Source organism: Somniosus microcephalus, unplaced genomic scaffold (assembly GCF_052327205.1).
Source record: "Somniosus microcephalus isolate GS21.2 unplaced genomic scaffold, FLI_Smic_1.0 unresolved_chr7, whole genome shotgun sequence".
Lineage (NCBI taxonomy): Eukaryota > Metazoa > Chordata > Chondrichthyes > Squaliformes > Somniosidae > Somniosus > Somniosus microcephalus.
Window position 1 is genome coordinate 42,931,629 of NW_028225185.1, and position 13,675 is coordinate 42,945,303.

Sequence of the window (13,675 nt, forward strand, 5' to 3'; positions counted from 1 at the left end):
CTCGGTGTACAGGGGAGGGAGAGGCTGAGGATTTTTTTTTTAAACAGTATTGCTGCGTCTCCCTGCTGCCTGAACCAATTGCAGAGCGACATGCTCGGACTGAATCCATTATGCAGCAGATGAGACAGTGCAGGAGCGAGCGGGGGACCTGCTAGCACGAGAACATCTCTCACTCCAGAGAACAGGAGAGGAAAAACAGGAGCAGGGAGGGAAGGAGCAAATATCTGTCTGTATATCTGGGGAGAGTGAGCGAGGGGCAGCGACCGAGAGCTGAGAATATACCAGCACTCCGTCTCTCATCGAAGATGCTGTGTGCGTGCTGAGCTCCCAGGCAGATTCAAAGCTGCTGAGGTGGTGATTTTCCCATCGCTCTGCCAAGCTGTGTCCTGCCAACAGCGAGGCTGCGTCTCCTCCCGTCCCAGGCTGACATCTTGCGGCCCTCGCCCTCTCTATCTCTCTCCCTCTCTGCGTTTTCCTCGCCCTCTCTCTCTGCCTCCTTGCGTGTGTGCGTCTCGCATCTCTCCCTCTTTCTCTCGCTCGTTCTCCTACCTGCTCCGTCTCTCTCTCTCTCGCTAGTCCCTCTCTCTCTCCCCCCTTTACCTTCCCTCCTCTCTCCTTCCAGCTGTCCCTCCCTCTCTCCCTCTCCCTATTTCTCCTCTCTCACCCTCTTCTGTGTGTGCGTCTCTCTCCCTCTCTCTCTCACGCTCTTTCTCCGTCCTGCGCTCTCTCTTTCGCTAGTGTCCCCCTCTCCCTCTCTCTCTCTCTCTCTCTCCTTCCCTCTCTCGCCGCCGAGCGCCAGCGGCCCAGCGATCTCCGCCCCTGACCCCCCGCCCGCAGCGCCAAGATGAACTACCTGAGGCGGCGGCTGTCCGACAGCAACTTCATGGCCAACCTGCCCAACGGCTACATGACGGACCTGCAGCGGCCGGACCCCCCGCAGCCCCCTCCCCCGGCGGTGGCCGCCTCGGCGGCTCCCCCCCACTCCTCCGCCCCCTCCACCGCCGGGGGAGGCTTCTTCTCCTCCATCTCCAACGCCGTGAAGCAAACCACGGCCGCCTTCAGTGACCAGGTCTCCGGAGGGCCGGCCAAGACCAAGACCCTGCTGGTCATCGACGAGGCGCACACCGACTGGTAAGTACCGACCAACCCACCTCTCCCTACCTCCCCCATCCCTCCCTCTCACCGACCCACCTCTCCCTCCCTCCCCCATCGCTCCCCCTCACCGACCCACCTCTCCCTACCTCCCCCATCGCTCCCCCTCACCGACCCACCTCTCCCTCCCTCCCCCATCCCGCCCTCTCACCGACCCACCTCTCCCTCCCTCCCCATCGCTCCCCCTCACCGACCCACCTCTCCCTCCCTCCCTCCCCCATCGCTCCCCCTCACCGACCCACCTCTCCCTCCCTCCCTCCCCCATCGCTCCCCCTCACCGACCCACCTCTCCCTCCCTCCCCCATCGCTCCCCCTCACCGACCCACCTCTCCCTCCCTCCCCCATCGCTCCCCCTCACCAACCCACCTCTCCCTCCCTCCCCCATCGCTCCCCCTCACCGACCCACCTCTCCCTCCCTCCCCCATCGCTCCCTCTCACTGACCCACCTCTCCCTCCCTCCCCATCCCTCCCTCTCCCCGACCCACCTCTCCCTCCCTCCCTCATCGCTCCCTCTCACCGACCCACCCCTCCCTCCCTCCCCCATCCCTCCCTCTCCCCGACACACCTCTCCCTCCCTCCCCATCCCACCCTCTCTCCCTCTCTCTCCCTCCCGCTCACACTCCCTCCCCACCTCTGCCTCCCTCCATTCCGCACTCCCTTGCTCCCTCCTTCCCTCCCTCTCCCTCCCTCCTCCTCCCTCTCCCATTCCCTCCCTCCCTCGCTCCCTCCTTCCCTCCCTCCTCCTCCCTCCCTCTCTCCCTCTCTCTCCCCCACCCTCCTCCCCAGCCCCTCCCTCCCTCCCTCTCTCCCTCTCCCTCCATCTCTCCTCCCTCTCTCCCTCTCTCTCTCCCCCTCCTCCTCTACCCCTCCCTCTCTCTCTCCCTCTTCCACTCTCAATCTCCCTACCCCTCCCTCCTTCCCTCCCTACCTCTCTCTCCCCTCTCTCCCTCTCTCAATCTCTCTCCCCTCCCTCCTTCCCTCCCTCCCCCTCCCCCGCCCTCCTCCCCAGCTCCTCCCTCCCTCTCTCTCTCTTCCTCCGTCCCTCTCTCCCTCCCCCTCCCCCTCCCTCTCCCCCTCCCTCTCTCTCTCTCCCTCTCTCCACCCCCCTCCCTCTCCCCCTCCCTCTCTCTCCCTCTCTCCCCCTCCCTCGCGGTCTAACGCCTTGCAGCCACTGACGGTTTCGCGGGGAGGTGTGAGGAGACACCAGCGGCCATTTGCTCTTCTCCCTCTTCCTGCTGCAGCCGATTGGAGCAAGGTCGAACCAAGGCCTCCGCTCGCGCCGCGGCTCACGCCCAGGACTGGCCCGTTCGATGACCGTCTCTCACCCTAGTCGGGAGCCTGGCATCCCATAACACCCCCTCCCCCCCCCGTCGTGGTAGTTGGCACCGGCCCTGCTCCCTGCCCGACACACTGCGTTAGCTGCTAACTTCATCATTGTCCGCACCGGCGCCCCGGCGGGTGAGTGCAGCGTCTGGCGCTGCGCCCAGCCCCTCGGCACGGGAGGATCCCGGCTCTGATCCTTGCTCGGTGCCCGCAGAGCTGCTGTCGGCAGCTGGGAGGGAGGGAAGGGCTGCAGTCGCAGCTCCCTGGGTTAGCGGTGTTTGATAATCAGCCTGGGCTCACGCTCCTGATCACCACCTACTCAGCCCAGCTGGAAGGGCGTGTTCGTACGTCGGGAGAGCGGAGGGGGTGTGTGAGTGGGTGTGTGTGAGAGTATGTGTGTGTGTAAGGGTGTGTGTGTGTGAGGGTGTGTGTGTGTGAGGGTGTGTGTGTGTGAGGGTGTGTGTGTGTGAGGGTGTGTGTGTGTGAGGGTGAGTGTGTGTGAGGGTGAGTGTGTGTGAGGGTGTGTGTGTGTGAGTGGTGTGTGTGTGTGAGTGTGGGTGTGTGTGAGGGTGTGTGTGTGAGGGTGTGTGTGTGTGAGTGGTGTGTGTGTGAGAGTGTGTGTGTGTGTGAGTGTGTGTGTGTGTGTGAGTGTGTGAGAGAGAGAGAGTGTGTGTGTGTGTGTGTGTGTGTGTGAGGGTGAGTGTGTGTGTGTGTGTGTGTGTGTGTGTGTGTGTGTGTGTGTGTGAGTGAGAGTGTGTGTGTGTGGGTGTGTGTGTGTGTGTGTGTGTGTGTGTGTGTGTGTGTGTGAGAGTGTGTGTGTGTGTGTGTGTGTGTGTGTGAGTGTGTGTGTGTGTGAGGGTGTGTGTGTGGTGTGTGTGTGTGTGTGAGTGTGTGTGTGTGTGTGAGTGGTGTGTGTGTGAGAGTGTGTGTGTGTGTGAGTGTGTGTGTGTGTGTGAGTGTGTGAGAGAGAGAGAGTGTGTGTGTGTGTGTGTGTGTGTGTGTGTGTGTGTGTGTGTGTGTGAGAGTGTGTGTGTGTGGGTGTGTGTGTGTGTGTGTGTGTGTGTGTGTGTGTGTGTGAGAGTGTGTGTGTGTGTGTGTGTGTGTGTGTGAGTGTGTGTGTGTGTGAGGGTGTGTGTGTGGTGTGTGTGTGTGTGTGTGAGTGTGTGTGTGTGTGAGAGTGTGTGTGTGTGAGGGTGTGTGTGTGTGTGAAGGTGTGTGTGAGAGTATGTGTGTGTGTGAGAGTGTGTGTGTGAGGTGTGAGTGTGAGGATGTGTGTGTGACTGTATGTGAGTGTGTGTGAGTGTGTGTGTGAGGGTGTGTGTGAGTGTGTGTGCGAGGGTGTGTGTGTGCGAGGGTGTGTGAGGGTGTGTGTGAGTATATGTGAATGTGTGTGTCTGTATGAGTGTGTGAGCGAGTGTGTGTGTGTGTGAGTGAGAGTGTGTGAGTGTGTGTGAGAGTGTGTGAGTGTGCGAGGGTGTGTCTGTGTGTGTGGGTGTGTGCCTGTATGAGTGTGTGCATGTGTGAGGGTGTGTGTGAGGGTGTGTGTGTGAGGGTGTGTGTGTGAGTGTGTGTGTCTGTATGAGTGTATGTGTGTGTGTGTGAGGGTGTGTGTCTGTATGAGTGTGTGTGCGCGCGCCGGTAACCGTCTGTCTGTCAAGTCCTGTCGCGGTCGCCAGTTGTTATTAAGTATTCATTAACTGCTGATTTGCATTTAGTTGAAGGCAGCCACATCAACACAGAGTTGTAAATATTACACTCTAACAATGGAGGTGTTAATATATTGACAATGGAGGTGCATATATCATAGTGTGACCAGAGGTCCCCGGGCCACAAGGCTCGTCCCTGAAGTGTACCCCCTGGGCAGTGAGTGTACCCCTACCCCGAGCTGTCAGTCTGAGGCACGAAGGCTAAATTACACAACAACTTGTACAATGGCCGGACTGACTCACTGCGCCGCCGCGACTTGGGGGCTGGGGGTCAGGTGTGACCTCAGTCACTGGGGAGGGAAGGTCAGGTGTCTGAATGCGCGTCCCTTGTGCGACGTCACATCCGCGGTAAATGTATTTGTTTCGCAATTTGTGGTGTATATGTGCAACTGTTAAAAATATCGGCTGCTAAAAAAGTTTTGCCTCGCTACGCTGTGCAACCTACATTTTCTGCCCTGGCTATTTTGCTGTGTTTCCCTCCCTGTGTGTCCCCGGATTCGGTTTAGATAATAAGATCAGCCTAATATATCATGTTGATAATGAGAGTCTGGTGAGTGGGAGGGAATATCCTGCAGTATTTATTCAGGGTCTCACCGAGTCTGGTGAGTGAGGGGAATATCTTGCAGTATTTATTTATTTATTTTATTCGTTCACGGGATGTGGGCATCGCTGGCAAGGCCGGCATTTATTGCCCATCCCTAATTGCCCTCGAGAAGGTGGTGACGAGCCGCCTTCTTGAACCGCTGCAGTCCGTGTGGTGAAGGTGCTCCCACAGCGCTGTTAGGGAGGGAGTTCCAGGATTTTGACCCAGCGACGATGAAGGAATGACCTCCGAACAGTGGCAACTCTGTTGGACGGAGTATCAATCAGGAAATAGTTGAGGCTTGTAATAAGGGAACATCTATAATTATGGGGGATTTTAACTATCGTATTAATTGGACAAATCAAATTGGGCAGGGCTGCCTTGAGGATGAGTTCATTGAGTGTATTAGGGATGGGTTTCTTGAGCAGTATGTAACTGAACCGACCAGGGGGCAAGCAACCTTAGATCTGGTCCTGTGTAACGAGACAGGATTAAATAAAAATGTCCTAGTAAAGGATCCCCTTGGAATGAGTGACCATAACATGGTTGAATTCCATATTCAATTAGAGGGTGAGAAGGTTGGATCTCAAACAAGCGTGCTAAGCTTGAATAAAGGAGACTATGAGGTATGAGAGCGGAATTGAGTAGAGTGGATTGGGAAAATAGATTAAAGGGTAAGACGATACATGATCAGTGGTGTACATCTAAGGAGTTATTTTACAACTTCCAAAAAATATATATTCCACTGAGAAGAAAAGGGTGTAAAAGAAAAGACAGCCATCCGTGGCTAAGTAAAGAAATTAAGGATAGTATTCAACTAAAAACAAGGGCATATAAGGTAGCCAAATCTAGTGGGAGGATAGAGGATTGGGAAAACTTTAAAAGACAGCAAAAAATAACAAAAAGATTGATTAAGAAAGGGAAGATAGATTATGAAATTAATTAGCAAAAAATATAAAAACAGATAGTAAGAGTTTTTATAGTTATATAAAAAGAAAAAGGGTGGCTAAAGTAAATGTTGGTCCCTTAGAGGATGAGACCGGGAAATTAATGGTGGGAAATATGGAGATGGCAAAAACACTGAATGAATATTTTATATCAGTCTTTACAGTAGAAGACACTAAGAATATCCCAACACTGGACAAACAGGGGGCTATAGGGGGGAGGAGCTAAACACGATCAAAATCACTAAGGAAGTGGTACTCGGTAAAATAATGGGACTCAAGGCGGATAAATCACCTGGACCTGATGGCTTACATCCTAGGGTCTTGAGGGAAGTGGCGGTAGGGATTGTGGATGCATTGGTAATAATTTTCCAAAACTCCCTGGACTCGGCAAAGGTCCCGGCAGACTGGAAAACTGCTAATGTAACACCCTTATTTAAAAAGGGCAGTAGACAGAAGGCTGGAAACTATAGACCGGTTAGCCTAACATCTGTGGTAAGTAAAATTTGGGAGTCCATTATTAAGGAGACAGTAACAGGACATTTGGATAATCATAATTTAATAGGACAAAGTCAGCATGGTTTTATGAAGGGGAAGTCATGTTTGACAAATTTGCTGGAGTTCTTTGAGGAAGTAACATATAGGGTGGATAAAGGGGAACCAGTGGACGTAGTGTATTTAGACTTCCAAAAGGCATTTGACAAGGTGCCACACAAAAGATTATTGCTTAAGATAAAAAATCACGGGATTGGGGGTAATATTCTGGCATGGATAGAGGATTGGCTATCTAACAGAAGGCAGAGAGTTGGGATAAATGGTTCATTCTCAGACTGGCAATCAGTAACTAGTGGTGTTCCGCAGGGGTCAGTGCTGGGTCCCCAACTCTTTACAATCTATATTAACGATTTGGAGGAGGGGACCGAGTGTAACATATCAAAGTTTGCAGATGATACTAAGATGGGAGGGAAAGTAGTGAGTGAGGAGGACATAAAAAACCTGCAAGGGGACATAGACAGGCTAAGTAAGTGGGCAGAGATTTGGCAGATGGAATACAATACTGGAAAATGTGAGGTTATGCACTTTGGCAGGAAAAATCGTAGAGCAAGTTATTATCTTAATGGCAAGAAACTGGAAAGTACTGAAGTACAAAGGGATCTGGGGGTCCTGGTGCACGAAACTCAAAAGGTTAGCATGCAGGTGTAGCAAGTGATTAAGAAGGCCAATGGAATGTTGGCTTTCATTGCTAGGGGGATAGAATATAAAAATAGGGAGGTATTGCTTCAGTTGTACAAGGTATTGGTGAGACCGCACCTGGACTACTGCGTACAGTTTTGGTGTCCATACTTAAGAAAGGACATACTTGCTCTCGAGTCAGTACAAAGAAGGTTCACTCGGTTAATCCCGGGGATGAGGGGATGGACATATGAGGAGAGGTTGAGTAGATTGGGACTCTACTCATTGGAGTTCCGAAGAATGAGAGGCGATCTTATTGAAACATATAAGATTGTGAAGGGGTTGGATCGGGTGGATGCGGGGAAGATGTTCCCGATGATGGGTGAAACTAGAACTAGGGGGCATAGTCTTAGAATAAGGGGCTGCTCTTTCAAAACTGAGATGAGGAGGAACTACTTCACTCAGAGGGTGGTAGGTCCATGGAATATGCTGCCCCAAAAAGCTGTAGAAGCTACATCATTACAAAAATTTAAAACAGAAATAGACAGTTTCCTAGAAGTAAAGGGAATTAAGGGTTACGGGGAGCGGACAGGAATTTGGACATGAGTCTAGGTTCGGATCGGTCATGGCCCTGTGGGTAGCGGAGCGGGCCCAGGGGCCGTGTAGCCTGATCCTGCTCCTATTTCGTGTGTCTAATTCTGTTAGATTCAGGAGATGGTTCTGTGATAGTGGATTGGCGGTTAGGATCAGATTAGCCATGATCTTATTGAATGGCGGAGCAGGCTCGAGGGGCCGATTGGCCTACTCCTGCTCCTAATTCTTATGTTCTTATGTTCTTATGATATATTTCCAAGTCAGGATGGTGTGTACCTTGGAGGGGAACTTGGAGGTGGTGGTGTTCCCCCTGCACCTGCTGCCCTTCGTCCTTCTAGCTGGTAGAGGTCGTGAGTTTGGGAGGTGCTGCCGAAGAAGCCTTGGCGAGTTGCTGCAGTGCATCTTGTAGATGGTACACACTGCAGCCACGGTGCGCCGGTGGTGGAGGGAGTGAATGTTTAAGGTGGTGGATGGGGTGCCAATCAAGCGGGCTGCTTTGTCCTGGATGGTGTCGAGCTTCTTGAGTGTTGTTGGAGCTGCACTCATCCAGGCAAGTGGAGAGTATTCCATCACACTCCTGACTTGTGCCTTGTAGATGGTGGAAAGGCTTTGGGAAGTCAGGAGGTGAGACACTCGCCATAGAATACCCAGCCTCTGACCTGCTCTTGTAGCCACAGTATTTATGTGGCTGGTCCAGTTAAGTTTCTGGTTAATGGTGACCCCCAGGATGTTGATGGTGGGGGATTCGGCGATGGTAATGCCGTTGAATGTCATGGGGTTAGACTCTCTCTTGTTGGAGATAGTCATTGCCTGGCACTTGTGTGGTGCGAATGTTACCTGCCACTTATCAGCCCAAGCCTAAACGTCGTCCAGGTCTTGTTGCACGCGGGCATGGACTGCTTCATTATCTGAGGAGTTGTGAATGGATCTGAACACTGCAGTCATCAGCGAACATCCCCATTTCTGACCTTATAATGGAGGAAGGTCATTGATGAAGCAGCTGAAGATGGTTGGGCCTAGGGCACTGACCTGAGGAACTCCTGCAGCGATGTCCTGGGGCTGTGATGATTGACCTTCAACCACCACAACCATCTTCCTTTGTGTTAGGTATGACTCCAGCCAGTGGAGCGTTTTCCCCCTGATTGCCATTGACTTCAGTTTTACTAGGGCTCCTTGATGCCACACTCGGTCAAATGCTGCCTTGATATCAAGGGCAGTCACTCTCACCTCACCTCTGGAATTCAGCTCTTCTTGACCATGTTTGGACCAAGGCTGTAATGAGGTCTGGAGCCGAGTGGTCCTGGCGGATCCCAAACTGAGCATCAGTGAGCAGGCTATTGGTGAGTAAGTGCCAATTGATAGCACTTTCGATGACGCCTTCCATCACTTTGCTGATGATTGAGAGTAGACTGATGGGGCGGTAATTGGCTGGGTTGGATTTGTCCTGCTTTATGTGGACAGGACATACCTGGGCAGTTTTCCACATTGTCGGATAGATGCCAGTGTTGTAGCTGTACTGGAACAGCTTGGCTAGAGGCGCGGCTAGTTCTGGAGCACAAGTCTTCAGCACGACAGCCGGGATGTCGTCAGGGCCCATAGCCGTTTCTTGATATCACGTGGAGTGAATCGAATTGGCTGGAGACTGACTTCAGTGATGGTGGGGATCTCAGGAGGAGGCCGAGATGAATCATCCACTCGGCACTTCTGGCTGAAGATGGTTGCAAACGCTTCAGCCTTGTCTTTTGCACTCACGTGCTGGGCTCCACCATCATTGAGGATGGGGATATTCATGGAGCCTCCTCCTCCCGTTAGTTGTTTAATGGCCCACCACCATTCACGACTGGATGTGGCAGGACTGCAGAGCTTTGATCTGATCCATAGAAACATAGAAGATAGGAGCAGGAGTTGGCCATTCGGCCCCTCGAGCCTGCTCCACCATTCAATGAGATCATGGCTGATCATCCAAACTCAGTACCCTGTCCCTGATTTCGCCCCATATCCCTTGATCCCTTTAGCCTTAAGAAATATATCTAACTCCTTCTTGAATATATTTAATGAATTGGCCTCCACTGCCCTCTGTGGCAGAGAATTCCACAGGTTCACCACTCTCTGGGTGAAGAAATTCCTCCTCATCTCTGTCCTAAATGGCTTACCCCTTATCCTTAGACTGTGACCCCTGGTTCTGGACTCCCCGGCCATCGGGAACATCTTTCCTGCATCTAGTCTGTCTAGTCCTGTTAGAATTTTATAAGTTTCAATGAGATCCCCTCTCATTCTTCTAAACTCCAGCGAGTATAAACCCAATCGACCCAATCTCTCCTCATACGTCATTCCTGCCATCCCAGGTATTAGTCTGGTGAATCTTCGCTGAACTCCTTCCATGGCAAGAACATCCTTCCTCAGATAAGGCGACCAAAACTGCACACAATACTCAAGGTGTGGTCTCACCAAGGCCCTGTACAACTGCAGCAAGACATCCTTGCTCCTGTACTCGAATCCTCTCGCTACGAAGGCCAACATACCATTTGCCTTCTTAACCGCCTGCTGCACCTGCATGCTTACCTTCAGCGACTGGTGCACAAGGACACCCAGGTCTCGTTGCACTTCCCCTTCTCCCAATCTATTGCCATTCAGATAATAATCTGCCTTCCTGTTTTTGACACCAAAGTGGATAACCTCGCATCCGTTGGTTGTGGGATCGCTCAGCTCTGTCTCTGGATGCTGCTTCCGCTGTTTAGCATGCATGTAGTCCTGTGTTGCAGCTTCCCCAGGTTGGCACTGTATTTTTAGGTACGCCTGGTGCTGCTCCTGGCATGCTCTTCCACACTCCTCATTGAACCAGGGTTGGTCCCCTGGCTTGGTGGTAATGGTAGAGTGAGGGATGTGCCGGGCCATGAGGTTACAGATTGTGGTGGAATACAATTCTGCTGCTGCTGATGGCCCACAGCGCCTCATGGGATGCGCAGTTATTCAGTGTCTCCCAGAGAGTCTGGTGAGTGGGGAATATCCTGCAGTATTTATTCAGGGTCTCTCACATAGAGTCATTCCCCACTCACCAAACTGAGTCATTTTTTAATTTAATTTAGCCCTCCTCTCTGTGTGGTGTTGCATAGCAGCTGGTGTGATCACACACTGACTGTGTCCCTCTGGTCACGAGCCGCACGACTTTTTCTGAGAGTGTTAATGGCTTTGAAAAGCTCTTGAAGTGATCAGGTTAAGGAGCGGGGAAAGACACACAACCCCATGGATAAGGAAAAACCATCGAGTCAATCAGCCAGCTGGATCCTGGGTCTCTTTAATCTCTTGAAATTTTAACCGAGGGAGCGCCGCACTGTCGGAGGGGCAGTACTGAGGGAGCGTCGCACTGTCGGAGGACCGGTACTGAGGGAGGGCCACACTGTCGGAGGGGCAGTACTGTGGGAGCGCCGCACTGTCGGAGGGGCAGTACTGAGGGAGCGTCGCACTGTCGGAGGGCCGGTACTGAGGGAGGGCCACACTGTCGGAGGGGCAGTACTGAGGGAGCGCCACACTGTCGGAGGAGCAGTACTGAGGGAGCGCCGCACTGTCGGAGGGGCGGTACTGAGGGAGCGCCGCACTGTCGGAGGGGCAGTACTGAGGGAGCGCCGCACTGTCGGAGGGGCGGTACTGAGGGAGGGCCACACTGTCGGAGGGGCAGTACTGAGGGAGCGCCGCACTGTCGGAGGGGCGGTACAGAGGGAGCGCCGCACTGTCGGAGGGGCAGTACTGAGGGAGCGCCGCACTGTCGGAGGGGCGGTACAGAGGGAGCGCCGCACTGTCGGAGGGGCGGTACTGAGGGAGCGCCGCACTGTCGGAGGGGCAGTACTGAGGGAGCGCCGCACTATCGGAGGGGCAGGACTGAGGGAGCGCCGCACTGTCGGAGGGGCAGGACTGAGGGAGCGCCGCACTGTCGGAGGGGCAGTACTGAGGGAGCGCCGCACTGTCGGAGGGGCAGTACTGAGGGAGCGCCGCACTGTCGGGGAGGCGGTACTGAGGGAGCGCCACACTGTCGGAGAGGCGGTACTGAGGGAGCACCACACTGTCGGAGAGGCGGTACTGAGGGAGCGCCACACTGTCGGAGAGGCGTTACTGAGGGAGCGCCACACTGTCAGAGGGGCGGTACTGCGGGAGCGCCGCACTGTCGGAGAGGCGGTACTGAGGGAGCGCCGCACTGTCGGAGGGGCAGTACTGAGGGAGCGCCGCACTGTCGGAGGGGCAGTACTGAGGGAGCGCCGCACTGTCGGGGAGGCGGTACTGAGGGAGCGCCACACTGTCGGAGAGGCGGTACTGAGGGAGCACCACACTGTCGGAGAGGCGGTACTGAGGGAGCGCCACACTGTCGGAGAGGCGTTACTGAGGGAGCGCCACACTGTCAGAGGGGCGGTACTGCGGGAGCGCCGCACTGTCGGAGAGGCGGTACTGAGGGAGCGCCGCACTGTCGGAGGGGCAGTACTGAGGGAGCGCCGCACTGTCGGAGGGGCCGTCTTTCGAGATGAGACGTTAAACCCAAGGCCCTCGTCTGCCCTCTCGGGTGGATGTAAAAGATCCCACTGCCACTATCGGAAGAAGAGCAGGGGGGAATTCTCCCCGGTGTCCTCGGGTCCAATATTCATCCCTCAACCAACATCACTAAAAAAAAACAGATGATCTGCTCATTTATCTCATTGCTGTTTGTGGGAGCTTGCTGTGCGCAATTTGGCTGCCGCGTTTCCCACATTACAACAGTGACCACACTTCAAAAGTCCTTCATTGGCTATGAAGCGCTTTGGGACATCCTGAGGTGGGGAAAGGCGCTGGAGAAATGCCAGTCTTTCTTTCTGACAAGGATATTAATGCTGGTTTTGTTATTGTTAAGCGATTTTTCCTGTTATATTATACACTGTCCTACACCCCCATTGAACCCGGTGCAAGTACCCTACGCAGGACATCGCCCGGTGTGATCACACTCTGTCCAGCAGCATGGGAACAGAGAGGGGCCTTTAACCTCCCGATTTTTGTTACAAGAATGTTGCAGCCACCCTTAAGGAGTCCATCTTCCGAAGACCACGACTCCAATTCCGACCTCTCGCGCGTCCCCCGATTTCCATCGCTCCGCCATTGGCGGCTGTGCCTTCAGCCGCCTGGGCCCCGAGCTCTGGAATTCCCTCCCTAAAGCTCTCCGCCTCTCTCCCTCCTCCTTTCAGACGCTCCTTAAAACCGAGCTGCAAGAGGATTTGAGTACAGGAGCAAGGATGTCTTACTACAGTTGTACAGGGCCTTGGTGAGACCACACCTGGAGTACTGTGTGCAGTTTTGGTCTCCTTACCTAAGAAAGGATAAACTTGCCATAGAGGGAGTGGGATGGGCAGGACTGTCGTATGAGGAGAGATTGGGTCGACTAGGCCTGTATTCACTAGAGTTTAGAAGAATGAGAGGGGATCTCATTGAAACATATAAAATTCTGACCGGGCTAGACAGACTGGATGCAGCGAGGATGTTTCCCCTGGCTGGGGGGGTCGAGAACGAGGGGTCACAGTCTCAGGATACGGGGTAGGACATTTAGGACTGAGATGAGGAGAAATGTCTTCACTCAGAGGGTGGTGAACCTGTGGAATTCTCTACCACAGAAGGCTGTGGAGGCCAAGTCACTGAATCTATTTAAGAAGGAGATAGATAGATTTCTAGACACAAAAGGCATCAAGGGGTATGGGGAGAGAGCGGGAATATGGTATTGAGATAGAGGATCAGCCCTGATCATATTGAATGGCGGAGCAGGCTCGAAGGGCCGAATGGCCGACTCCTGCTCCTATTGTTCGATGTTTCTATAACCTCTTGAACCTGTCCCGAATATCTCCTTATGTGGCTCGCTGTCAAATTTTGTTTGATAATCGCTCCTGTGAAGCGCCTTGGGACGCTTTTCTGCATTAAAGGCGCTATACAAATGCACTTCGTTGTTGTTACCCTCTGTTTGTTTCACGATCCACGTTTAAAGTACAAAAATTCTGGTCTTCCGTTTCAGCAGCTGGTGGTGGGAACTGGTTTGGGCCTGCTATGTAGGGCACAGATGCGGCCGTGGGCGGTAGTTGTGCTTCTCGGCCTAGTCAGCAGGGTGTGAAGTTGACGGCTGCTGAAAAGTGAGGATAACCAGATGCTTCCTGCCCACCGGTTCGTACAATACTTGAGGCTGGAAGGGAACATTTGTT

The 13,675-nt window shown here is 53.5% G+C and overlaps 1 protein-coding gene across 1 annotated transcript in view; it reads left to right on the forward strand.

Moving 5' to 3' along the window:
- The first annotated feature begins 91 nt into the window (after positions 1–91).
- The window catches only part of LOC147086851 (synapsin-2-like), a 326,247-nt gene continuing 312,663 nt past the window's right edge, over positions 92–13,675 (forward strand). The window contains exon 1 of the mRNA XM_085978339.1: positions 92–1,131. Coding sequence (XP_085834465.1) covers positions 845–1,131 — 287 coding nt within the window. The 5' untranslated portion in view covers positions 92–844. The remainder of the gene's footprint in view (positions 1,132–13,675) is intronic.